General features: G+C 38.9%; 1 protein-coding gene and 1 pseudogene across 4 annotated transcripts in view; both read right to left on the bottom strand.

Annotated features, from left to right (window-relative positions):
* BMS1 (BMS1 ribosome biogenesis factor) overlaps nt 1–24994 on the bottom strand; it is a 32592-nt gene extending 7598 nt beyond the window's left edge. Inside the window, exons 1-18 of one of the 4 annotated variants that reach the window (XM_010851998.1) lie at nt 24910–24994; nt 23152–23366; nt 22116–22306; nt 21049–21128; nt 18807–18995; nt 18051–18193; nt 17209–17330; nt 16341–16534; nt 15205–15344; nt 11401–12164; nt 11086–11187; nt 10042–10199; nt 6950–7031; nt 5023–5096; nt 4196–4372; nt 1285–1473; nt 1016–1196; nt 761–819 (exon numbers count right to left, since the gene is read on the bottom strand). In XM_010851998.1, coding sequence (XP_010850300.1) covers nt 761–819; nt 1016–1196; nt 1285–1473; nt 4196–4372; nt 5023–5096; nt 6950–7031; nt 10042–10199; nt 11086–11187; nt 11401–12164; nt 15205–15344; nt 16341–16534; nt 17209–17330; nt 18051–18193; nt 18807–18995; nt 21049–21128; nt 22116–22306; nt 23152–23327 — 3021 coding nt within the window. In that variant the 5' untranslated portion in view covers nt 23328–23366; nt 24910–24994. Of the gene's footprint in view, nt 1–760; nt 820–1015; nt 1197–1284; nt 1474–4195; nt 4373–5022; nt 5097–6949; nt 7032–10041; nt 10200–11085; nt 11188–11400; nt 12165–15204; nt 15345–16340; nt 16535–17208; nt 17331–18050; nt 18194–18806; nt 18996–21048; nt 21129–22115; nt 22307–23151; nt 23367–24682 lie in introns of all 4 variants that reach the window. The other 3 variants (XM_010851997.1, XM_010851996.1, XM_010851999.1) reach the window with 3 other exon arrangements.
* LOC104997327 overlaps nt 24824–25062 on the bottom strand; it is a 2205-nt pseudogene continuing 1966 nt past the window's right edge.

Raw genomic sequence — 25062 nt, 5'->3', positions numbered from 1 at the left:
CTTCTGTTAGGTTGATATCATTTCTGTCCTTTATCGAGCCCATCTTTGCATGAAATGTTCCCTTGGTATCTCTAATTTTCTTGAAGAGATCTCTAGTCTTTCCCATTCTGTTGTTTTCCTCTATTTCTTTGCATTGATAGCTGAGGAAGGCTTTCTTATCTCTTCTTGCTATTCTTTGGAACTCTGCATTTAGATGCTTATATCTTTCCTTTTCTCCTTTGCTTTTTGCTTCTCTTCTTTTCACAGCTATTTGTAAGGCCTCCTCAGACAGCCATTTTGCTTTTTCGCATTTCTTTTCCAGCATCATAAGGGGTAGTCTAATGTCTAGCTGGTATCCAGTGGAAGTCAGAACCCAGTAGAGTGGTTAGCTCATGGTGAGCACTGCTTAAGTAATTTTAGAAAAATATGTCCGTAAAAACATAAAAATATAAAACATTATCAGTACCATTATAATTCTACTTCCCTCTTCTCTGCTCCCACACCTTACTTATTAAAAAGACGAAGGAAAATTGAAAGTAAAGAGAAGACTGTGTTAGTCACTCAGTCATGTCCAACTCTTTGCGACCCCATAGACGATAGCCCACCAGGCTCCTCTGTCTATGGGATTTTTCCAGCAAGAATATTGGTGTGGGTTGCCATTCCCTGAAGACTATAAATACCAAAAATGAGTAATTTTCAACTTAAAGTTTCAGTACATATTCATAATGAAGACATTATTTCTCAAACACAATCTATAAAATAAAACAACCAAGATACTTACCATACTGCCACTGACAGACTGTACTGCCAAGAACCCAGTACCCTGTGGAGTGATAGGACCTTAAAGGAAACGAAAAAAATAAAAAATACAGTGAACCACACATCCTGGATTCTGTTTCACATATATACTCCAACCCCAGAAAAGAGAAAAATCTTATGAATTGTGATTTCATAAAAGGAAAAAAGCAAAACTACAATGATCAATCCTAAAAGGTCTAAATTAACTATAAAGAAGTCTATTCTAATCTGTTTTTACCCCAAAAGGTTGCTCCACAATGCATGTGCTGTGGGGTATATTTTAGAAGCCTCTGTCTTCCATTGTGGTCTTCAATATAATAAAGTGGGATGGTTTGAAACCTCCTCCACCCTACAGAAAAAATGATTGGATCTCGGGACTTGAGGATTTTCTTATACCAACGATGTTTCTTCAGACGCATCTGAGAGGAGAAGAGATTTCAGTATGATTATTGCCTCAAGTATGACCAAAGAACCTCAGCTGTTAAGTATGCAGCAAAGGGTACCTACCTGTACATATCCAACATTGCCCTCACTATTGCCCAGACCACCCAAAATAATTGGGTAATGAGGGTCAAAGTTAAGCACAAATTCACAGGGGACATTTTCTATCTCAATTCGGACATACATCCCAGGTCGAAAACCCTCATACTGAACTCTGGCTTCATCATCTTGATCTTCAAATTCTGCTCGGTTAAGCTATATATGTGAGAGGGGGAAAAAGAAAACAATTAAAAATCCACAAGGCTGTTATCTTTACTAAATGTAAGATTAACATTAAAAAAAAAGCCAATTTCTAAATAAAGCAATCATGAACAGAATTACTTAGGCTTTATACTAGTTAAAAATAGTGTATGTTTTATCTTTATAGTTTGCTGAGGATATGTCCCAACTGTCTTCTCTGGTGCTCCAAGCTATAGCACAGCAAATACAAACAACTCTGAAGGAAGCCCTTAATGTTGGTTGACACACACCCTGAACTTTTCCATCCACACATTCTCTTTTTACTCTCCAATTATTTCACACTTCTCGTTTCATCAATCAGTATCTCCTTCCTCATCTCCATTCTCAACTGTTGACTGTCTCCTAATTCACTCAAAATTTAAGCAATGTAAAAGAACTTCCAATTAGCCCTTCTACCAGGGTTTATACCCATATTCAGCCTTGTAGCTCTGCATTATTCAATATGGTAGGAACACATGGCTATTTAAATTGAAATTAATCAAAACTAAATAAAATTTAAGTTGTCATTCACAGTAGCCATATTTCAAGAGGTCAGTATCAACATGTGGCATTCCATTATCACAGGAAGCTCTGCTAGGCAGCTGTTAAGAGACTATCCATGCCTCAATTTAATCCCAACCTTTACTTGCACCCTAGATCATGTACTCTTGTTGGACTTTATTCCAACAAATCTTGCCTGTTATTTCTCTCATCTTAAAACATTTTGACTTCACTTCCTATAACTATTGCCCCATTTCTCCACTTACCTTTGAAGCAAAATTCCACAGATGTGTTCTAAAGGCTGGTTCCAGTTATGCCACTCCTATCCTCTTAAGTGCTCTAAAATTAGACTTTAACCAACACTCCATTGAAATGCTTGTCAAAGTCACTAAAGGCCTCACAATCTAGTGGTCAATTCTGTCTTCCCCAAAATTAATACATCAGCAGGATCTGAAACAATTTATCACTTCCATCTACAGTGGTTTCCAGTGTACCTCATGTCCTCTTAGAGCTCTTCTATCTCCTGAGTGCTGCTCAGTCCCCACTGCTGCTTCATCCTCTCTGCCCAGCCACACAGAGTACCTGGGGTCAGTCTCAGTCTTCTCCTTTCCTGCCCCTACACTCACTCCCCAGGTCACTCCACCCATCTCATAACTTTAAAAAGCACCCAGATGCTGAGGACAGCACATCTCAGTCCCTGGACCCCAACAGCTCTCCTCATTGACCACCTGACACCCCTCTTGTCCAAGAAGTATCTCAAACCTAACCAATCCCAACTTCATCTTCCTTGGTAGACTGACACCAGTGAAAGGCTTTTCTATCTTACTTATGACAACCCAGTCCTTATTTCCCCTTGTACATCTCACATTCAAAGTTCTTTATAAATGACCCACAATGTTCCAGGTGATTTTAAACAGAACTAGCCTTACACTTTGGAGAAGGCAATGGCACCCCACTCCAGTACTCTTGCCTGGAAAATCCCATGGACAGAGGAGCCTGGTAGGTTGCCGTCCATGGGGTTGCTAAGAGTCGGACATGACTGAGTGACTTCACTTTCACTTTTCACTTGCATCCATTGGAGAAGGAAATGGCAACCCACTCCAGTGTTCTTGCCTGGAGAATCCCAGGGACGGGGGAGCCTGGTGGGCTGCCGTCTATGGGGTCGCACAGGGTCGGACACGACTGAAGCGACTTAGCAGCAGCAGCAGCCTTACACTTCCCTAGTCACTTCTATCAAAGGTGAATACCCAGTAGGAATCACTATGTTAATGACTAACCATACTTCTTTGACTAAATAAAGGACTAGGTTGAGCAAATCCTTCAACTGCATCTTCAGAAATTGCATACTTTTAAAAATATTTATTTATATGGCTGCACTGGGTCTTAGTTGCAGCATGCAGGCTTAGTTCCCCTGTGGCATGTGGGATTTTTGATCCCTGACCAGGGAGCAAACCTGCAACCCCTGCCCTGGAAGACGGATTCTTAACCACTGGACCACCAGAAAAATCCCTAATAAATCATCATATACTTAATCTGCTTAAGACATATTAAGGTGTGCTCCAGTTTACAGGGACTCTTGGTGGTCCCATCTGTCAAAGCATAACTTAAACACCATCAACTATGTACACCTTTGTGTCTCTAACTTTAGAGTTCATCAACTCAAACAGCCTGCTCAGCATCCCTAGACAGCAGAGAAGGACCATCTCCAGCATTCTACATCCTCCCTTTACCTCTGTATCTGACCTTACATTCATAGTATCCTTTGAACTCTGATCAAGGAGGGTTTTCAGAAAATCTTCCCTGGAGAGCACTGGTATGTGCCTAAGCCACACAAGGCCAAGAATCACATGCCCATTCAAAATATTCAATCATCACTTCAGGGAGCAGTAATCAAAACACACTGTCTCAAATCACCACATTGTGAGATCCTCAAAAATGGAGGCCATGTCTCAGCCATTTCTGCCTCCTCAACATATAATGCTTGGTACAAAATAGATACGGATATAATTCTGGTGAATGTCTGACTGAAGACATAATTAGATGACTGCATGAATAAACACATTCATTTGCATCTCGACCTAGAAGTGCAAACAAGAGGCCCAGATGCCGGTCACGGAGCAGAGACCTAAACAAAGTTACATATTCACATCACTACTACAACCTTGAAATGAGGCTGATAGGAACTGAGTTTTCTCACCTGTGCTTGTTTCTGCATTTCTCCTTTAAGATCATCAAAGTACGTGCTTTCTCCTTCATCATATTCTGCATCAAACATCTCCTTCAATTTTCTCTTTTTATCTAAATGCTTTTTCTTGGCACTTTCCTCTGCACTGGGATCAATTTCTTCTTTAACTTCTTCCTCCACATCTTCAATCTTAAATTTCCAGAAGAGTAAATTTTGTGAAAATTTGTGGAGACCTTTTCTTTACATATTAAATACTAAGGCAGATTTTAAGAGTTCTATTTGAGCTGCAAAAATCATAGTTATGCTCATCATGAAAACAAAATAAAACAAAGCCTTTGGCTCTAAATAACATGCACTGCAACAAGAGACATTTAGACAACTCCATTACAATGAACTGCAATTCCTTAATATGGCTGGGACTGCCAAACATGAATAAAAGTAACAGCAAGCATCCCCAACCCAAATGCTCCCAGGAACTGCTCTAAAAATACTAGGGAGAACAGGGAATTCGTTTTTTTAAAACAGCACTTAGTGTAAGAAGAGGAAAATGATGACAAATTACAGTGACCCAGGAGCTAAAACTTTCAATGACTGAAGAATCATAACAAGAAGAGATAATAAGTATCACTCAAAAAACTCAAGGAATCAAGGATAACAAATAAACCAACATTTTTTACTCTGTTCTCACCCACTTCACTTTTAGGAAGAAATTCATCCAGTCTGTAATCTACACAGATAAGCAAGATTTGTGTTTCTCAATATGGGGCCTCCTGCAGAACATACCGACCATAGATCAAGGCAGGGCCAGTGGCTGACAGCGAGCCATGGACAAGTCATACCTGAGTATCTGGGCCTGATTTTCCTTTGTGCACGTCCCCGGTTTCCAGGTCTTCAAAGTCACCATAGAGTTCCTCTGGGAAAAGAACATTCAAATGACTCCCCTGCGTGTGACACTCTAGCACCACCTAGCAGTAAGAGTGTTTAGTTGCTCTGCATCTCAAACTTCATTTTCATTGTTCGTATAGCTACCTACCCCTAAAGAATCCTGCATTTACACAGCCTTCTTTTTCTTGTCAAATTTTGTATTTCATCACCTATTTAGGTTAAGTAAATGAACTTAATCCACTTTTCCATATTTTACTTCAAAATCCCACTTAGCCAAGAGCTATTTTCCCAGGATTAGTGATAGATATTCTGGAGTAGAGAAGCATACAGAGGTAGCAAGCATGGCCATGTACATCAGTCCCCAAACCAAAAGTTCAAAGAGTGACTTGAAAATCCCTGTCATGATAACAACACATGTGAAGGAGTCTCAATATAAGATTAACACAGTACAACCATATGATATACCTAGGGAAAATCTTGTTGTTGTGTTATTCTTTAGTCACTAAATTGTGTCTGACTCTTCTGTGACCCCATGGACTGTAGCCCGCAAGGCTCTTCTGTCCATGGGATTTCCCAGGCAAGAATACTGGAGTGGGTTGCCATTTCCTTCTCCAGAAGATCTTCTCAACTCAGGGATCAAGACCAAATCTCCTGCATTAGCAGATGGATTCTTCACCACTGAACCACCAGGGAAGCCCAGGGAAAATCTCAGATTACATAAAACACAGCATTGAGAGTAACAGTAGTAACCAAAAGGATATCGAGCCCAGAAGAAGTGTTCATTCGTTCATTTTTAGAGCTCTAAGTTTAGTTATGGATCCTACCCTTAAAAGAAACAGAGAAGTTAAACTTTGGGAGGCATCATTTAGAAAGGTATCAAAATATTTTCATGTAACATAAAGGAAAAGGACCAGAAGAGATACAAAAGATGGGAAGATTTCATTTGTAATAAAAATAAAAAAGGATAAAATACTTAGGACTAATCTAAACAAGAAATGTGCTGGAACTTCATTCAAAAAATGCTGAAAGTTTTAATATGCTTTTTAAAGGACACATGGAATAACCTTATCTGATGCTTTTAAGTGCTTCACATACTAAGCACTGCTCTAAGTTCCTTAACCAACTTCTTCAACATGGCTCAATGAGAAGGTATTATCTACTGAACAAATCGACTACCATGTGTTTGGAAAGGAAGATTCAGTATCATGAAGATTTTAATTCTCTTGTTTATATAGTTACAATGAAAATAATCACCAAGGCTTTCTAATCTGGAAAAGATGGTATAGACATATTTCCTCTGTTCCTCCTGACTGTGTATAACCATCAACTCCAGAAATGATGCAAGAGCACAAGGGATAAACAAAGGAGAACTCTCAAAGGTGGAAAGACAAAGATGGGTTGGTGAGAGTCCCCAGGAGCAGAGGAATGACATAGTGGCCTGTGTCTCCCTATACCACAACCCACAGAAAAGCAACTTAATGCCAGTGTTTCCCAACTGCCAAGCAGCAAGAGAAGGCAGCCCAGACAGGCTCATTCTTGCCTCAGACTGAACTAGATCTCACCAGCAATTCAGATAAATCAGGAATCCCACTGACAGTAAGTGATGAAGGAAAGTGCTCACTTTCCCAAAGAGCTTGAATCTCCTTTCCTCCACCGAGATACAGCAGGTGCCCAGGGGTTATCAGCAAGGGGGAATTCCATTGGCCATGAGACTCTCCTCTTCCACCTTAGACACAATATGCATCCAGGCAGAACCAAGCAAAGGAGATGCCCAAAGCATTTCACAGTTGACTAGCATCTTCAACTTGACTATTAAAGACATGGACGAAAATAAGACATAGAGAAGGCAGTCTTCTCTGAAGAATACAGTACTTTACTTACCATCTTCTGCTAAGATCTTGGCTGCATCTTTATCCTCTTCCCACTTCCCAGTCACAAAGCAATCTCTGATACTGTTCATAACCTTATACAGAAAAGTCAGCACTCAGTTGACAGGCTCCAATCATTCAATAAATAACCACTTTTAGAAACAGTAGCTGACAATTTGCCTTTAAATATTTTTCAAGATACTTCTATAGATATATTCATTTTAATTCTATGGATATTTTCATTCCAAACTTTGATGTAGATAGTATAATAACAGAAATAAAAACATATATATCATAGCATTAACAGTGGATAGGGAAATACTATCTGCCTAGTGACTTCATAAGTAAACAATCAGACATTTAACAATTCATTAATCTGTACTTATCGTGGCTGTTTGAAAACCTAATTCCTCTAGCCAATACTCTAACAAAGACAAAATGTCTTGTATCAGTACAACACTGCAAAGAAGTACTGAGGCTCTCAGTCCCAGATCTGCCAGATCATCCAGTATATACATGCAGTGGATGCCAGGTGCACTTCTCAAATATAGACTAAAACTTGTACACAACTCTGTGTTTCAGAGTGCTTCCTAGGGAACCTGACCTAAGACAGCACACGGCCCTCACTGCCAAGGGCTCAAATCTTCACATAACATTTTGACCATGATTCATGTTTTTCATATATAACCCCACTCTCTAGGAGTAGCCTTGGGGGACTTCCCTGGTAGTTCAGTGGTCAAGACTCTGCACTTCTACTGCAAGGGGTACAGGTTCAATCCTTGGTCAAGTAACTAAGATCCCACATGCCACATGGAGTGGCGCCCTCCAAAAAAAAGAAAAAGTAGCCTCGAAGCTAGTATGATTACAATGGTTGCAAAAGCAAGTCTGTGCATTCACTCATCCCTTCATGTCTACACTCACTCACTAATTATTACTGAACATCTGTTCTATGCCAAGAAGCTTTGCAGGCACTGAATGACAAACTGTTCTAAGAAGATCCTTGCTGTCATGAAGCTTAACAACTGACTTATGGAAACCAGGGATCAAATAAATTTTCAAAAACAGACCCTCCATGATAAAAAACACTCAACAACTTAGACAGGAACTTCCTAAATCTGATAAAGGGCATCCTTTAAAAAACCCATAGCTAACATCATACTTAACAATGAAAGACTGAGAAAACTTTCCCTCTAAGATCAGGAGTAAGATAAGGATGTCTCCTCTCACCACTTCTATCCAACATTGTACTAGATGTTCTAGTCAGGGCCATTAGGCAAGAAACTGAAATAAAAGGAATCCAGTTCAGAAAGAATAACTATTTCTATTTGCAGGTGGTATGATTTTACAAATGGAAAACCCTGAGGAATCCACAGAAACACTATCAGCACCGCAACCACTGAGCCCGCGTGCTCTAGAGCCTGCACACCACAACAAAGATCCCACATGCTGTAATCAAGACCAGATGCAGCCCAATAAGTAAGGATTTTTTTAAAAAAGAACACAAGGAATAAATTCAACAAAAGTGCAAAGCTGACACTCTGATAACTACAAAACATTATTGACAGAAAATATTTAAATAAATGGAAAGGCATCCTGTGTTAACACATTAGAAGACAATATTGTTAAGGTATTGATACTACCCAAAATACAGATCGAAAGCAATTCTTATCCCAGCTGGTTTCTTTGTAGAAATGGAAAAGTTGATTCTAACATACAGAAAATCCAAAGGATGCAGTAAAGAAAAAATATTCTTGAAAAAGAATGAAGTCAGGAGATTCACTTCCTAATTTCAAAACTTACAATGAAATGATAATCAAAATACTATGATACTGGCACAAGGATAGTTGTATAGATACATGGAATATAATTAAGAATTCACAAGTAAACCCATGTATTAAGGTCAAGTGATTTTCATCCAGGGTTTTAGGACAAGTCAATGGAAGAGAAAACAGACTTCAAAAGATGGGGCTAGGACAGCTAGATATTCACATGCAAAAGAATGAAGTTGGGCTCATCTCACACCAAATTCAAAAATTAATTCAAAATGTATCAAAGACTTAAATGTAAGAGTTAAACTATAAAACTCTAACCCAAAATCATAGGAGTCAATTTTTATGATTCTGGATTTGACAATGGTTTCCTAGATATGATACCAAACAAGAAACAACAAAAACACAGTGAGACATGTTGTCCAGAGGGTAGCTATAACATGTGGTTATTTAAATTCTAATTAAGATCAAACAAAACAAACAAAATTTTAGTTCTTCTGTCTCAGTAGTCACATTTAAAGTGCTCAATAGCCACAAGTAGCCACACAGGATGGTTCTTCACAGATCATTTTATTATCCCTCTTCCGTAGAGAAGAGTGGACTGTGACTAGGATGGACACACGGTGGCTACAGAGGTACTCACCCAGTCAGCCATTAAGTCAAACAATTACTTTATGTGGTTTTTCTATAATCTGTATTAAATTTTGCCCCCCCTCCAAAAAAGGATTATATAAAATAAATTAAAACAGATAATTGACAGTGACTGGCCCTCCCTGACATTTCAACTAAACTGAATGATCAAAAGAAGCCAGCCACGGAAATGTCAGAACATTCCAGAACAGAAAATAGAAGGAAAGAGGTCTAAGATGGGATTAAACCTTGAAAGTCTGAGAACTGAATGAATTCTGTGACTAGACAGTGATGAGTGGGAGATGAAAATTTACCAGTGTTATGGATATCTGTTTCCTTATAAATAGTAGAAATTCTAAATGTTAACTCAAGGATACTATACATCTCCTAGTTATAAAACACAAAATATCTCACATGTATGAAAACCTACATGCAACACTTCAAAATAAAGATTAATAATACTATCCACACTAAGAGCTAACCATTCTCCTTTGTTCCATTAACACATGTATATGGTCTGACTAAACTCAGAACATAGTATTGCTTAGGATGCATGAAATACTCATTCCAATATCTGGAGAAATGTCCTCTGTTATGTTATAAAAATAAGCCTAATAACAGGTAGGCAATTTTGAAATTATATAATCTTTTAGAACAATTCCTGAATTCTCTGTAAGTCAAATACGCTATTCATATTCAGCCTTACCTCCTCTAAATCCCAATCATGGGGTGCCTCTACATGAAATCTGGAGCAGTCCAAAGAGTCAGCCTTGTGCTTACACTCGCTGGCAGGCTGGCTGACACGAAACAACCCTCCAAGCTCTTCTCCATTATCACCATCTTCTTCTTCGTTATCCTCTGTCACTGAAGAAATCACCATGACAGAAAGGTGAGAACAAATCTACCCACTAGAGGACCTGGCACTGAGGCTCCCTCTTTGCGGTAGATATGGTGATGCCCCTAAGCACATCAGCCACAGACACAGAAAGGCCAGGAAACTTTTGCTCAGCATGTAGTCTGGAGGGAGAATACTGAGGGTTGGGGCAGGGAGGGGACGTTTAAAGACAGAGCTTTCAAATATCATAAAGAGTTTCTCTCTTTTTTTTTTTTTTTTACTGTATCCTCTTTTCTAAATAATTAAGTGATAAGAGTTTCTCTTTAAGAGCATTGAGTCTCTAATCACTAAGATTACTCAGGCAAAACTTGAACAGAAATCATTAAACACCAACCCAATTCAAAGCTCCTAGGTCACATATACTCCAGCTTTGTTCTAATCATATAGTAAATAGGAACTGCAATATCAGGTTCACCACTTTGTCTTTTGCATTACTGAGTCAAGCTCTTTCCATAAAGAACATATATACAAATTAGATCAGAGAAGGGTAAAAGGTAAAAACAGAATGAGTTGTACAGAGCACTCATTCTCAGAGAGGGAAAAAAACACCTTTAGAGAATTTTTTCTGATACTAAATTCTACAAAAAATTCCCATGAAGGATTTTCTACAGGGGGTACAAAATGACATAACAGAAGAGTATTTTTATCAAAAGTTTTGTTTTATGGCAAACCCGTAAATCTACTTTGTATGACTGATTTATAGTCCTCATCAGCTGAAGATTAAAAACATCTGCCAAACATAAAATATGACACCCAGGAATATCTTATGGATGTCAAAAGTATGACAGAAATCCTCTAACCAATCTCATCTCCTTTTCAGAAAACAGTTTAAAAGATTAAAATGAGCTCTTTCACCTGTCCCATAAATAAGCTTTCGAAGGTTTGGAGTTGTTTGCTGCTGCCTCAGAAAGGCCTCAGCTGCCTTCCTGGAAAGGTCTTCCTTCCACTTGAGGGCACCTGAAAAGACAACACGGACATCCAGTTAAGTCTGTTTATCTGTCCCTATGCTTCGTGCTCATTGCTCATTCATCCTGAAAACCTTGTATGAGTTATAATATTTGAACAGTTAACAAAATCTCCAAAACAGCTGAAACTCAAATGTAGACATTCTATCTGTAGAACCCTTTCAGTGCCAAGTTTACAATGGCAGTTAAATAAATTTAAGCATACCTGAAGTTTCTGTGGAATAGTTATTTTCTTCCTTATAATCTTCTTCTTCTTTGAGTAAGTCTTCTATATCACTGGTCTCATCAATTAAGTTCCCTGATCCCAGTTTCTGACTACTGACAACTTGAGAAGGTTTTAGAAACTTTTTCCCAATAGCCTCTTCATTTTCTGAATCCTCCTCCTCTGTACTGAGAGAGGAATTTCCTTCAGGTTCATCTTCAGATGCAAACGCCTCTTCAGCTGTGCAATGACCTGAATCTGAAGTGGTGAAAGTTGCTTTTTTCCTTGTCAAAGACTTCTCCATATTCAAACTATCACTTGAATCATCAGTTTGTAACAGTTCTGGCTTACCACCTTCTCTAACAGCCTTAGATTCTAAAATATCCCTCTCTTCCTCTGCAGTGGAATCCTCTTCTTCACTGCTTTCATCAGCTTCCTCTGCTTCTTCTTCCACTGAGCTCCTCTCAAGGTCATCATCACTGTCAGCAAACGCTGGCAAATCCACCTCAAAGTCTTCTTCCGTCTCAAGTTTTTGCCGTTTTATACCTTTACCAGACATATACTGTTTATCAGTCACTTCAGCATCTTGCCCCTCTTCTGTTTCATCATCACTATAGCTATTTTCCAATCTGTCACCATCAGACATTTCATCATCTTCATCATCACTGTCTCCAGACTCATCTTCTTCTTCATCTCCAAAAATGGCTTTCCGACGCACTCGACCAGTTTTCAAATCCACCTGCTTTTCCTCTTTTGGCATCCACTGCCTATATGAACAAAAAAATGCAAAATAATTCTATTTGTACAATAATCAGCTAAGCCAGAGATGGCAGGTCAATAAATATGCAAAGAAACAGAAAAAAATGTCAAGAAATGGTTTTAATGACACAACATATAATGGAATGATTTGATAAATACTGGAATAGTTATAGTCAAATGCAAACTCATGTATATTTATGTAGTACCACTCTTCAAAAGAACTTACAGAGAAAATAGAGAAATAACTTTCATTTAAAAAAAAAAAGTCTAATTTTATAAAGAAATGGCTCAAAAGGGAAGTGGGCGCTTAATAGATCTTTTAGAAAACCCATTATTTCCAAGCTTGAAACAGATGATCCTCAGGGAAATAACTGACTCCAGGTCCAAGGCAGGGAAAGTACAAAGCCAGCCTGAAATATCCTATTATTAGAAAGCAAGATGTGCTCTGGCGCTAACAGGAACATGCCAAAAGGACACAGAAGACAGACTGAAGGGGCAATAAAGGCATCACAAGCAAAAATGATAGTAATCGCATAATAACAAGTAGATTTTTTTCTTGGGGGGCTGCCCCCACAGGTTGAGGGATCTTAGTTTCCAAACCACGGATCAAACCCAGGCCCCAGCAGTAAAACCACCGAGTCCTAACCACTAGACTGCTGGGAAATTCCCCTTTGAAACCCCATTATTCAATTGTGATACTAAAATAAAAAGGTGAAAGTTCTGTGTCAAAGAATGTCAGCTAAAAAACATAGAAGCAGTAACAGATGACAAATACTGCCATTTTGAAAATACCAACATAATAATTGATAAAGAAGAATCAAGATGCCAAAATTGGGGTAAGAAATAAAAAACTATCAAGCTATTTAATGTAGCAGCATTATATAAAACTGTGAAAAAAAAATCAATTAGAAAAATATTAAAAATTGTACTAAATGAAAATGGGTAAGTTAGAATACATCAATAACAAAATGATGACTATATAAAGAGAATGTATAGAAAAAGCAAGTGCTTACAATTAGATACAAGAATTCTACATGTTTTATAACTAACTGTAACTATCTTAAAGTATCCATGTACACAAGAATGATTAGAGGAATGTTCAAAAATGGTAAAAGATAATAATAATGATCATAATAGCAGGGATCTTTTAGTGATCCTTCCTAACTGTCAGGCACCATGCTAAGTAGTGCATGGGCACTACTGTGTTTAATCATCATAACTCCTATGAGATATTAGGAAACGGATTTCCCCAAACTGGCAGACGCACTGAATTTAACTACCACAATATACCTGTGGTGTTGGAGAAGACTCTGAGAGTCCCTTGGACTGCAAGGAGATCCAACCAGTCCATCCTAAAGGAGATCAGTCCTGGGTGTTCATTGGAAGGACTAATGCTAAAGCTGAAACTCCAATACTTTGGCCACCTCATGCGAAGAGTTGACTCATTTGAAAAGACTCTGATGCTGGGAGGGATTGGGGGCAGGAGGAGAAGGGGACGACAGAGGATGAGATGGCTGGATGGCATCACTGACTCGATGGACCTGAGTTTGAGTAAACTCTGGGAGTTGGTGATCGACAGGGAAGCCTGGCATGCTGCGATTCATGGGGTCACAAAGAGTCGGACATGACTGAGTGACTGAACTGAACTGAACTGAGTTAGAGGGCAGCTGACGATCTTTTTCTAAAAATGTTTTCCTGTTTTTGTATATATATATATAGTAAGTTATAAAGTAGATAATCTCAATCATTTTCAGACTAATTTTTATTAGCAGTCATAAATCACTATTACTTCAGTTCAGTTCAGTCCAGTCGCTCAGTCGTGTCTGACTCTTTGCGACCCCATGAATCGCAGCACGCCAGGCTTCTCTGTCCATCACCAACTCCCGGAGTTCACCCAAACCCACGTCTATCAAGTCAGTGATGCCATCCAGCCATCTCATCCTCTGTCGTCCCCTTCTCCTCCTGCCCCCAATCCCTCCCAGCATCACAGTCTTTTCCAATGAGTCAGCTCTTCTCATGAGGTGGCCAAAGTACTGGAGTTTCAGCTTCAGCATCATTCCCTCCAAAGAAATCCCAGGGCTGATCTCCTTCAGAATGGGCTGGTTGGATCTCCCTGCAGTCCAAGGGACTCTCAAGAGTCTTCTCCAACACCACAGTTCAAAAGCATCAGTTCTTCGGCCCTCAGCCTTCTTCACAGTCCAACTCTCACATCCATACATGACCACTGGAAAAACCACAGCCTTGACTAGACGGACCTTTGTTGGCAAAGTAATATCTCTGCTTTTGAATATGCTATCTAGGTTGGTCATAACTTTCCTTCCAAGGAGTAAGCGTCTTTTAATTTCATGGCTGCAATCACCATTTTGGAGCCCAAAAAAATAAAGTCTGACACTGTTTCCATTGTTTCCCCATCTATTTCCCATGAAGTGATGGGGCCAGATACCATGATCTTAGTTTTCTGAATGTTGAGCTTTAAGCCAACTTTTTCACTCTCCTCTTTCACGTTCATCAAGAGGCTTTTTAGTTCCTCTTCACTTTCTGCGTTATATACAACCAAAATACCCACTATGTATAGATATGTACAAATTCCCGACCCAGACTGAAAATAACTCACATAAGTCAGATATTAGTCCAAATTAACCCACAAGAGATATTACAACACAATCTAAGTAAAAATTTTAGAGACAAGGTATGTGATTTCTAGACAGAGACCTGAACTCTGCCTGTTATTTTGGCCAATTAAAGTCAAGTGGCTTCAGGACTCCTAAGAAATAAAAACAACCCATGGAAAAGGCTTTGTAATGTTTGAGAAGTATTCTGAGTCTGTGAAAACTGAATCCTTCATATAATTTCAAGAAAATATTTCCATGTATCGTTACATAAATGAAGAGCCCTCAGAAACAGAAGCACATACAAAGCAAAGCAGGACCAAACCACCAGGAATGATTCCCACCAAAATGTTTTATGACGGCAAAATGATGTATGATATAATCTTACATAATAAAGTTTGTTTTTTTAATATTAAGAATAAAAAAACAGCACACTTACCCTTGGTTGTCTATATCCTCTGACCCCAGTGGTTTGGAATCAGAAAACAGTGTCACTCTACTTGAAGCCATCTTGGCATCAATAGTGGAATGGGTGGAAATGAGACTCTGGACCAGTTCATGAGTGGGCCTCACCTCCTCCTGTCAAGGTCACCAAGAAAGGGAAAGTGAGGAACGCGCAAGGATTCTGAAGAAAAACACACTGGTTTCAATCAGTTTCTCAAAATTACCTTAAACACAGTTTCTGAGAACCTTTCTTACTGCCTCAAAGAAACAAAAAAAAGAATTTCTACAACAAAGCCTACAACTGATCTCTGTCCTCATTAAACTCTTCCAAAGTTCATGGAGTAAATAATCTAATAACCTGAATACTGTGTTGCCAATGCTACAGAAAGCAATTACAGGAAAATCTCATTTCAGAACAGTCAAAGAAATAAAAATCTGGAGTCTAGTTTTTAAAAATATATTATCTTCTGATATAAACATTGCACTTCAAGGAATTTACTACATAACAAGATCCCTCCCAGTGACCAAAGCTGCATGTGTGAGGGCACTCACTATAGCACTCCACTGCTCAAACTAGGGGGACACTGGGACTGAGACCCATAGTCCTCCAATGATTGCTTCAGTAAACAAAGTTTATCTACACAATGAAATACAACATGGCTATGAAAAGCCTGAAGCAAATATGCGGAAAAACAGATTCACATATTCTTAGGTGCTTCCCAGAAGTTGCAAAAGCATTTACAGTCAGCATCTAACAAATACTATCTCTGTCTCTCTAACACACACATACTATGTATATGATATCTGCATATAATCATCTAGAATATAATCTAAGTAAATACGTATATGTTTAGAGAAAAACAGAAAGAAGACAATGACCAAGAGAGCTGGAGAAATGGGAAGTACAGGCACTAAACTGCTTCCAAAGCTCACACTGGGTGACATGGGATCCCTGGTGTGTCTTGGCAACAGGGATGTATGGAGAGCACGACTTTAACTTTCTGCTTGTTGTACTTACATATTCTGAACATTTACAACATGCACTGTGGCCTTTACCATAGATATGAATAAAGATAAAAAGCTTCGTTAAATAAAAGCTGACTACATTACTTCCCATGACTTCCTTCTCACCGATTCCTGGAAGCCATGGCTGCCCCCAAGGTCCACATAGACAGCATCTTTGTCATACAGCACACCACCAACTCCAGAGAGAGGTGCATACACCAACTTCTCCTTCTCATTTAAACAGCGCTTCTTCTGTTGCTCAGGCAGTGCACAAGGGTCTGGGAGGAAACTGATGTCACTCACAGCAAAATCTCCTACACCTGGAAGACAGACACAGAAAGTCGGCGTTTGCTGACAAGTGACTGGTGGCAGAAATGACACAGACAGAAGGCTTCAACCACAAGGGCGGAGCCTGACACTAGCACTGTGCCTGTCCAGCTGAACAACACCATCAAAGTAGAGGAAATGTGGTCAACTCAACACCTCTGGCGACCAATATAGACCTGAGTTACTCTTAAAACTTCAGCAAGATGGCTTTATCTTGTTTGGCCATTTTCCAGTTTTCTTGAAAACTGATTCTTTTGAACTGTGGTTCAAAAGAGAAGACTCTTGAGAGTCCCTTGGACTGCAAAGAGATCCAACCAGTCTATTCTACAGGAAATCAGTCCTGAATATTCATTGGAAGGACTGATGCTGAAGCTGAAGCTATACTATTTTGGCCTGATGTGAAGAACTGACTCACTGGAAAAGACCCTGATGCTGGGAAAGATTAAAGGCAGGAGGAAAAGGGGATGACAGAGGATGAGATGGTTGGATGGCATCACCGACTCAATGGACATGAGTTTGAACAAGCTCCAGGAGCTGGTGATGGACAGGGAGGCCTGGTGTGCTGTAGTCCATGGGGTTGCAAAGAGTTGAACATGACTGAGCCACTGAACAGAGAACTGAAGTCAGGCCAAGAGTTCTACAGATATATTTTACAGCAAAAGGATACCTGGTATGTGAACTTGGCTTTTGTTTTTCAAGTGTGCTCCCCTTAAATAACCATAAAGAGACACCTTCCGGTCACACTTGGTATTTGTTCGAATGTCTTCTGGGTTTGTCAAATCTTCCATCCTAGAAAAACAAACCCAATATTATATGTCAGAAATGAATGTCAGAGCTCTTATAACTCTCTTCACATTTCAATGATTCTCACATTCAGTAATTCACTACACATATTATTTAGAAAAGTATAGAAAATACAAAAATAAGGGAGCAGAGTTCACCATCTATCAGAGAAAAAGAAGCAACGCCTGACTATATCTCTCTTAGGCTCTACAGGATCCCCATTCCATAAGCGAGACACCAGAAATGGGAAACGACATGTACCTGGGGTTAAGGAAAAGTAGAGAACAAATCCAGAAAAACCCTATAAGGAGAAGATAAGCTTTGATCTGGGTTTTGTAGTGTGGCTTAGACTTTGGTAGGTGGAGAAAGGGTATTCCAGGTTGATAAAAAAATATGAAAAAAGCATAAAGAAAGGAGAGCGCACAGCACATCAGAGTGACCGGAGCACCACAGTCCAAAAACAGCATCACTGAGAATTAAGGCTCAAACAGCAGGATGGGGCTCACATCCTATAGCCTTCAAAATCCTCACATTTTTTTGAACATTTCATACTTTTTTTTTACTCCTGAAGCCATAGTATCTATAAGTAATGGTACAAAAACAGTAGATATTTTCCATCAACTATACTTCTCTCCATACTTTCAATAATTAAGACAAAATAAGCTAACCTTTTTTAGCTTTGAAACACATGAGTCAGGAAGGAAAAAGTTTACATTCACTTTTTACCTGTCTGCCAGGATATAAGGGTGAGAAGTTTGCCACGTAAGAGGTCTAAACTTCATAACTGTAATAAAACGGCCCAGATTGTGAATTTCTTGGTTTTGGTATTCTCCGTGTACCATTCCAGAAAGGTAAAATAGCTTCGCACCCTAAATATTACGAAAAACAAAAAATCAAATTCTTGTCAATACAGCACAAAAATAAAGCCCTTTAAAGAAGTAATTCTAAGAAAGGGAGACTTCTAGCAACCCACTGTGCCAACGCTTCCAGAACTTCTCTGGCTTCTCTCAGGATTCATATTGTTAGGGCTTTGTAAGGACAGAACTGCAAATATATTTAGTTTCAAGTTAAGCAGTGGCATGTGTCTGGAGTATGGTACATGAGGAACACAGGCTCCCTGGCACAGAAAAATTCTATGACGGATGGGACACAGTGGTATGGGGGAGAGGAACGAGAGGCAGTGTGTGTGCACTGTAGTTCCTGGTCCCGCAACAAGGAAAAACTTTGGATAAATTCTCTTAAATCACAAATTCAAAATACCTAAGAGCGAGACACTGCCTGGTGCAGGAGGGATGCAGAGACAAATGACACAGAAAGAGGTCCAGAACAAAGACTATCTAAAGGCGATATTTCAGGGACTATGAACAGATATATTAAGGAAACTAAGGAGGTGATCCTGTAGAGATGCTTGTTAATCTCTCCTACTTATTCTATTTTCAAAGGATTACAGTGTTAGTATTCAATAATTAATTCTTTTCCTACCGGGTAGACTTCTGTCCAGAACCTATGTTTTAGTCGCTTCTTCGTTTTCTTCAGTTGCTTATTATGCTTGAAGGAATCCAGGTGAGTAAGAACACCCATAATTTTAGGAAAGCCATGTACTTGGCAGATGTTTAGAAATTCAAATGTTTCCATTTCAAACCCAAAGCTGGCATCTATAAGCATCAAAACCTAAAAACAGAAGACACGATTTCTTAAGGAGGCTACCCAAAATAGACCACCACCAAACTATGGCTCATGAGCCAAATCTGGCCTATCACTTGTTTTATCACTGGAGTTCCACTGGAGCAGGCAGGTTGATTGGTTTATACAGTCTACACTGCACTTGCACTACAACCGCCAACTCAGTGACTACAACAGAAACTGGGACCCACAAAGCCTAAGATGTCTACTGTGTCGTCCTTTATAGAAAAAGCTTGCCAATTCCTGCTCTAGACTAAATCAAATGATTATTTCAGGAATCACCATGATAGAGAAGAGCACTACCCTTTGTCAACTCAAGATAAATGAAGCCACTATTACTCCTTCAATGTTCATACATGTGCACACAAATCCATATACCACTGTGCCTTCACTGTGACTTCAGAGGCTCTGTGACAACCCAGAACAGAGCAATCAAATTAAGCTGGAATAAATAAATCAATAAATATTTTAAGTATCTACATAACTGGATACTTAAAGAATGAGGTTGTACTTATTTTACACATTCAGGGCATACTAAGTGAAAAAAAAGCAAAGCACAGACAGCATGTATGATAAACAGTGTTAGCTTTAAAAGGGTTGTATGTGTGTTTATATACATATCTGGAAAGATATTGGAGGGTGACTGAGAATGAGGGGTCAGAGAAAGGAAAGCAAAAATCCTGCACTGTGCATACCCTGTAGCAATTTGAACATCTCATCAAAGGCATGTGTGCCTTTTAAAAGCTTGTATGTATATGAAAGGCACTTTTCTTAATACGTGTATGCTTTTAAAGTTAGTATATGGTGTACGTTACATAAAAGAGAAACTAATGACATGCTGAACTATTTCAATCACTTTAAGTATACAAGATTTAATAAGTTTATACTATTTTGTATTGGCAATAACACATTTTTATTAATGGCAGCATTACATATTCAAAATTTGAATGGTATTCATTTCTCTGATATTAAGATGGCATAAATGTAACACCTAAATTACTTTTTATGTTTTAGGAGAGTTCCTGGGCCAAAGGATAAAATCTGCAGCTCTTTGTCCCAAATAGCTCTTCAGAGGTGCTAAACAAACTCTTCAGAGGTGCTAAACAAAAATTTTTTTTTTTGGTTTAAAAGGTATCTGTCAACCCACACTTACTAATCAATATGGTTTAATTTTTTTTTCTCTTTGGCTTTATTTTTGCTAGTTTTAAAGGTAATTAACAGAAATTAACATTTCTATAAATGCAATCAAGGCTATAATATTTCCCTATGTTAAGTAAAACAGATTTTTCTATTGTAAATACTCAGAAGTTGTCATGAGATTTTTTTGCCCAATATGGTAAAAAGATCCATATTTGATCGTAATTTAAGAACAGAGTTTCTGACACAACCAAGAACAGAGGTTCCGTCCTGAGACAAGTTGCTTAGTTTCTGGAAGCCTCAATTTCATCATATGTAAACTAGAGTTAATACCTACTTACTGCAAAGGCATACTGGGGGATTAGCTGAGCTAAATTTGTAGAAACGGTTAGCACAGTGCCTAGTAAAGGTCCAAGAAGTGGTGTTATTATAAACTTGTATGTATGTATGTATATCTTAATGAGCTTTAAAAATATATATATTTATTTATTTGGTTGTGCCAGGTTTTAGCTGCAACACGCAGGATCTTCAGTTGCAGCATAGAAGAATCTAATTCTCTGACCAGGGATTGAATCTGAATCCCCTGCATTGGGAACATGGAGTTTTAGCCACTGGACAACCAAGGAAGTTCCATCAATGTGCTTTTATTAGCTACGTTCATTAAACATTTTCTCTGACCTATGGTTTGCCTTTAGATTTCCGAATATGTTTCATTATGCACATTCTATTTTTATTATAACAATTATCATTATCATCACCAATTCAAACACATCTTTTGTATTCCTGATGATACTCATCATTCTTTCTCTAATCTTAAACCTTTCTTTCCTTCAACATGGGATAAATAACCTATCTCATAGCTATAAGTCCCCATCAGAAACCCATGCTGTCCCCAGTGACTTACCAAATCTGCTACTTTAGCCAGGTCAATCATCATGTTAATGTCACAGCCACATTCAATAATGGTGAGCCTGCGCTTTTTACCTATAAGTGAAAAAATGAAAATTTTACTTTTAAAAAATCTTGGAAAAAATCTGTTAACTCTAATTGTTATTATTTTTTAATTGTATCTGGTAAAGCACCTTATACATTCACAAGAGTATATCAGAAATTCATTTTTATGGGAGAAAACTAATCAAACAAATTCCATCTTAGTTTTCTTGCTATGTTCTCTAACTTTAAAAGAGTATCAAAAGTCCATCCTATGAATCAAGTGCTCAAACAGGTAAAATTCCAACTGGATGGGCAGATAAGTAGGCTTCATGATGGCCATGACCATGCTATTTAGAAGTGGATTAACACTTGTATCTCTATAAAAGTTTTCCCTGTTCTCATAACAGCGGAAAAAACCCTCAAACATAGTGCAACAGAAAGTTCCTGTAGCAATCATTATTTTTAAATTAAACTGAAAGAAATCAGTCATAATCATGGGAATGCCTTAAAGAAAAAGAAAAGCCTTAATCCAAATATATTATTGCTAACAGAAGAGACTTCAGATTTTACCACTGTCACATGGGAATTTGTTTCATCTTCCCTCAGACTTTAGAAAGGTCACCATTTCCCAGAGCAGATGAGTTCTGACAGGAAAAAGAAATGAAAAACTCCCTCACTTCCACAAGAATGTGGCTTCATGAGGGCAAGCAGCTGTGCCTGATGCAAAGCAGGTACTCATTATCTGTTAAATGAAGTGCTCACCATGACCAAGCCAGCCCACCCAGGTCTGCCAAGCCTTTCAGAGGAGCACAGCTTGCAAATCCATATAGCAGTCAGAATAAGGTATAAATCTACATTATTATTACCTTGGGGAATCTATCCTTTTCTGAAGCTACAGCCACAATAAAAGTACAAGAGCAGTAACATGAAGCGACAGTATTACTTTAACATTTACCAGTCAAGAAAGTGTTCAACAAAGACAGGCACGTTCCCTAGATGACAACACTTGCCATGCCAGTCTGTGATAGCACCTCTTACCTGACACGATTGTTACTGGGCCTCTGATCTCTGTCAGCTTCTGTCTGGTAAAGTTCCGAATGAGGCACTGAATCAAAGTGCTCTTTCCAACTTTTGGAGGCCCCATCACTACCACCACTATTGGTGGGGGCTCTAGTGGAGTTCGATCAACCACTGGAATGTGATGCTTTTTTGTCTTCAAATCCTGAGTCCTATTTGTTTTTTTAAAAAAATAAATAAATTCACTTTCAATATAGACAGCATTATTCCTAGAAGCAAAGACTTTAAAGAGAGCAGAACAGACAATATGTGAATACAATTATAAATTGTTAACTTCTGGTCCCAATCCAAATAACCACTTCAGTAAATATACTTATATCAGGCTGACTTCAATAGTACAGATTTGAAAACTATACACACCTTAAATCTGTTTGCCTTATTAGTTGACTTCAATAGTTTAAAAAGAAAACAAGAGACAAACATGGAGGCAGTGTACCATAATAAATAAAAGAGGAGGCTTTGGGGTTAAATTTGGCTCTCCTACTAGAAGAATTTAATTCAATAATGTTTAACATACCTATAATAAGGACTCATTAATGAAAGCTATTTAATACTACACACTGTAACTTTATGAAAGATATCCAGAAAGTAACACAAGTGTACCCGTTATCATAGAAATTGTTTAAAATTTACAAATTCTATAAATTCTTAAGCTTTTCTCTTGGACAAAAGAAGCCAATCTGTATGCAAATGCTGGAGGCTAAGTGGCTTCCACAGGAAAGACTTCTTAAATTTCAGTAAAAGAAACACAGCTTGCACCTCCATGTCCTTCAGAGTTGGAACAGACTCATGAACTGAAATAACTGGAGAGGCTCCTACTATTTAAAAAAAATAAATGGAAGAACCACTGCTGCTGCTGCCGCTAAGTCGCTTCAGTCGTGTCCAACTCTGTGTGACCCCATAGACGGCAGCCCAGCAGGCTCCCCCATCCCTGGGATTCTCCAGGCAAGTACACTGGAGTGGGTTGCCATTTCCTTCAGATTCCAGTTAAACATACCTGTGAAAGGATCTCGCCATCCGCACAGCAGACTGGACTGCAAATGCTTTGGGGTTTCTCTTCCGGGCATCTTCCTCATCACCAAGTTGGAGATCTTGCAGATGCCGTTTCTTCTTCTTTTCAGCTTTGGGCCCACTGTTTTTCTTTCTGTGTTTCTTCTGGTCCTTAGTCTCCATAGTGGCTTTTTACCAATTCACAAGTAACTCTAACCTACACTGAGTGGGATGAAGGCAAGAGAAGCATTTTACAATCAAAAAAAATAAAAATAAAACCCCAGAGAAACATAGTAAATTTCATTTGAATCTTTATGAAGGGATACATATTTCCCACCCCTGTTACTCAACGGGGGTGGGGAGGGGGGACTGCTTAATATTATCCCCAATTTCACTTTTTTCTATTTTGCTATAAATTGGTTACCTCTGCTTAGGTTACTTTTGTCTTAAATATCCTGTATTTTTCAACACAGTAGCTGCCAGGCACATGTAGGTATTGAGAACTAGTGAAATTGAATTTTAAATTTTATTTAACTTTACTTAATTCAACTCTAAATTTAAATAGCCACATGTGACTAGTGGTTACCCTATAAACTCAGCCTTAAAAATCAACTGGATTAATGAAATGGCTTTCATACTTACATATTTTTAAGATATTTTATTTTGAAAAATAAAATCATTTTATAATCTTCCACGACTGAGCGACTGATCTGATCTGATCATCTTCCAACATATTAGCAGTATTACTTTTAGCAACTGTTGAATATGCAACATTTCTAAGTTCTAATACATGTGTATATATATATTTTAAAAAATGGCAATATCTCCCTGCTGAGATGTGACTGACTCTGGATGTTGCCTGGATACCACATGGGTTTGCAGAAACCCTTACAATGATTTCTGAGTCCCAGGAATTCATGGCCCATAAATTAGGAACCACTAGACTGGAGAGTTTTTTTAGGAAAACAGGTCGCATACAATCTGGTGCTTGCTTGGGGGGCGGGGGGTGAGATTACTTAATTCAATTAAGGTACTAAATTTATTTCAGTTCAATACATATTTGCATCGGCCTATAATAAGCTAGACATTGTTCACGGAGACGACTACAGCTAAGATCTAGTGGAGGAAACCCAAACCCATGTTCTGTGATACTCTATAGGGACATCAGAAGTCTGCACAATTGTTGGCAAAGACTTCCCACAGACACTCACCAGAGGCAACAGAAAGACCACATATACCAGCATAATGTAAAAAATAAAGACAAATACCCAGAAAAACACTAGCAGGGAGTTGGGAGTGCTGGGTTCTAGGAACGCTTTGACTAAACACGTGTAGAATTTCAGAGACATTATTTTTCCTCTTTACTATGAATATATTTTGGTTCCGAACTTGTACTGATGACTTTCTCCTTCTTACGGCTGGGTGGGGCGTGGTGGCGTGGGGGTGGGGGTGATGAGAAAAGCACAATTTACAGTCAACAGATCTGGCTCAGGTCTAAGTCACTGCTAGGATTACCCAGCTATGAAACGACCTCTCACCTCACCTTGTCACCTTCCCTCCTGGTCCTGGCTCTCTTGAGTGAATTTCATTCAACACTTCTCTGGCAGGTACGAAATATGTCTGCCCGCGGAAGAGACGCTCCTCAGGAGCAGACTGTCCAGGAGAACCGAGGGAGGACCTTAACACGCGCGCGACTCGCGACTCTCTTGGAGCCCCAGCCCGGAAGACCCCACTGCCGCCGATTCCCCCAGCCCGCGGCCGTTACCGGGTTCACAACTGCTACTCTTCCTCAGGCCCGCATGGACAGCGCCGGAAGCGGAAATGTAACCTACCAGCGGACTCTAAACGCCGGCGGGAAACAAGGAGGCAAAAGAAAAAGAGCAGTGGGAGGAAGACTTTCAGAGGAAAGCCAGAAGGA

Source organism: Bison bison, unplaced genomic scaffold (assembly GCF_000754665.1).
Source record: "Bison bison bison isolate TAMUID 2011002044 unplaced genomic scaffold, Bison_UMD1.0 scf7180017864306, whole genome shotgun sequence".
NCBI classification, from domain to species: domain Eukaryota; kingdom Metazoa; phylum Chordata; class Mammalia; order Artiodactyla; family Bovidae; genus Bison; species Bison bison.
The sequence above is the reverse complement of the archived record's forward strand: the minus strand, read 5'-3'. Positions and strand labels throughout refer to the sequence as shown.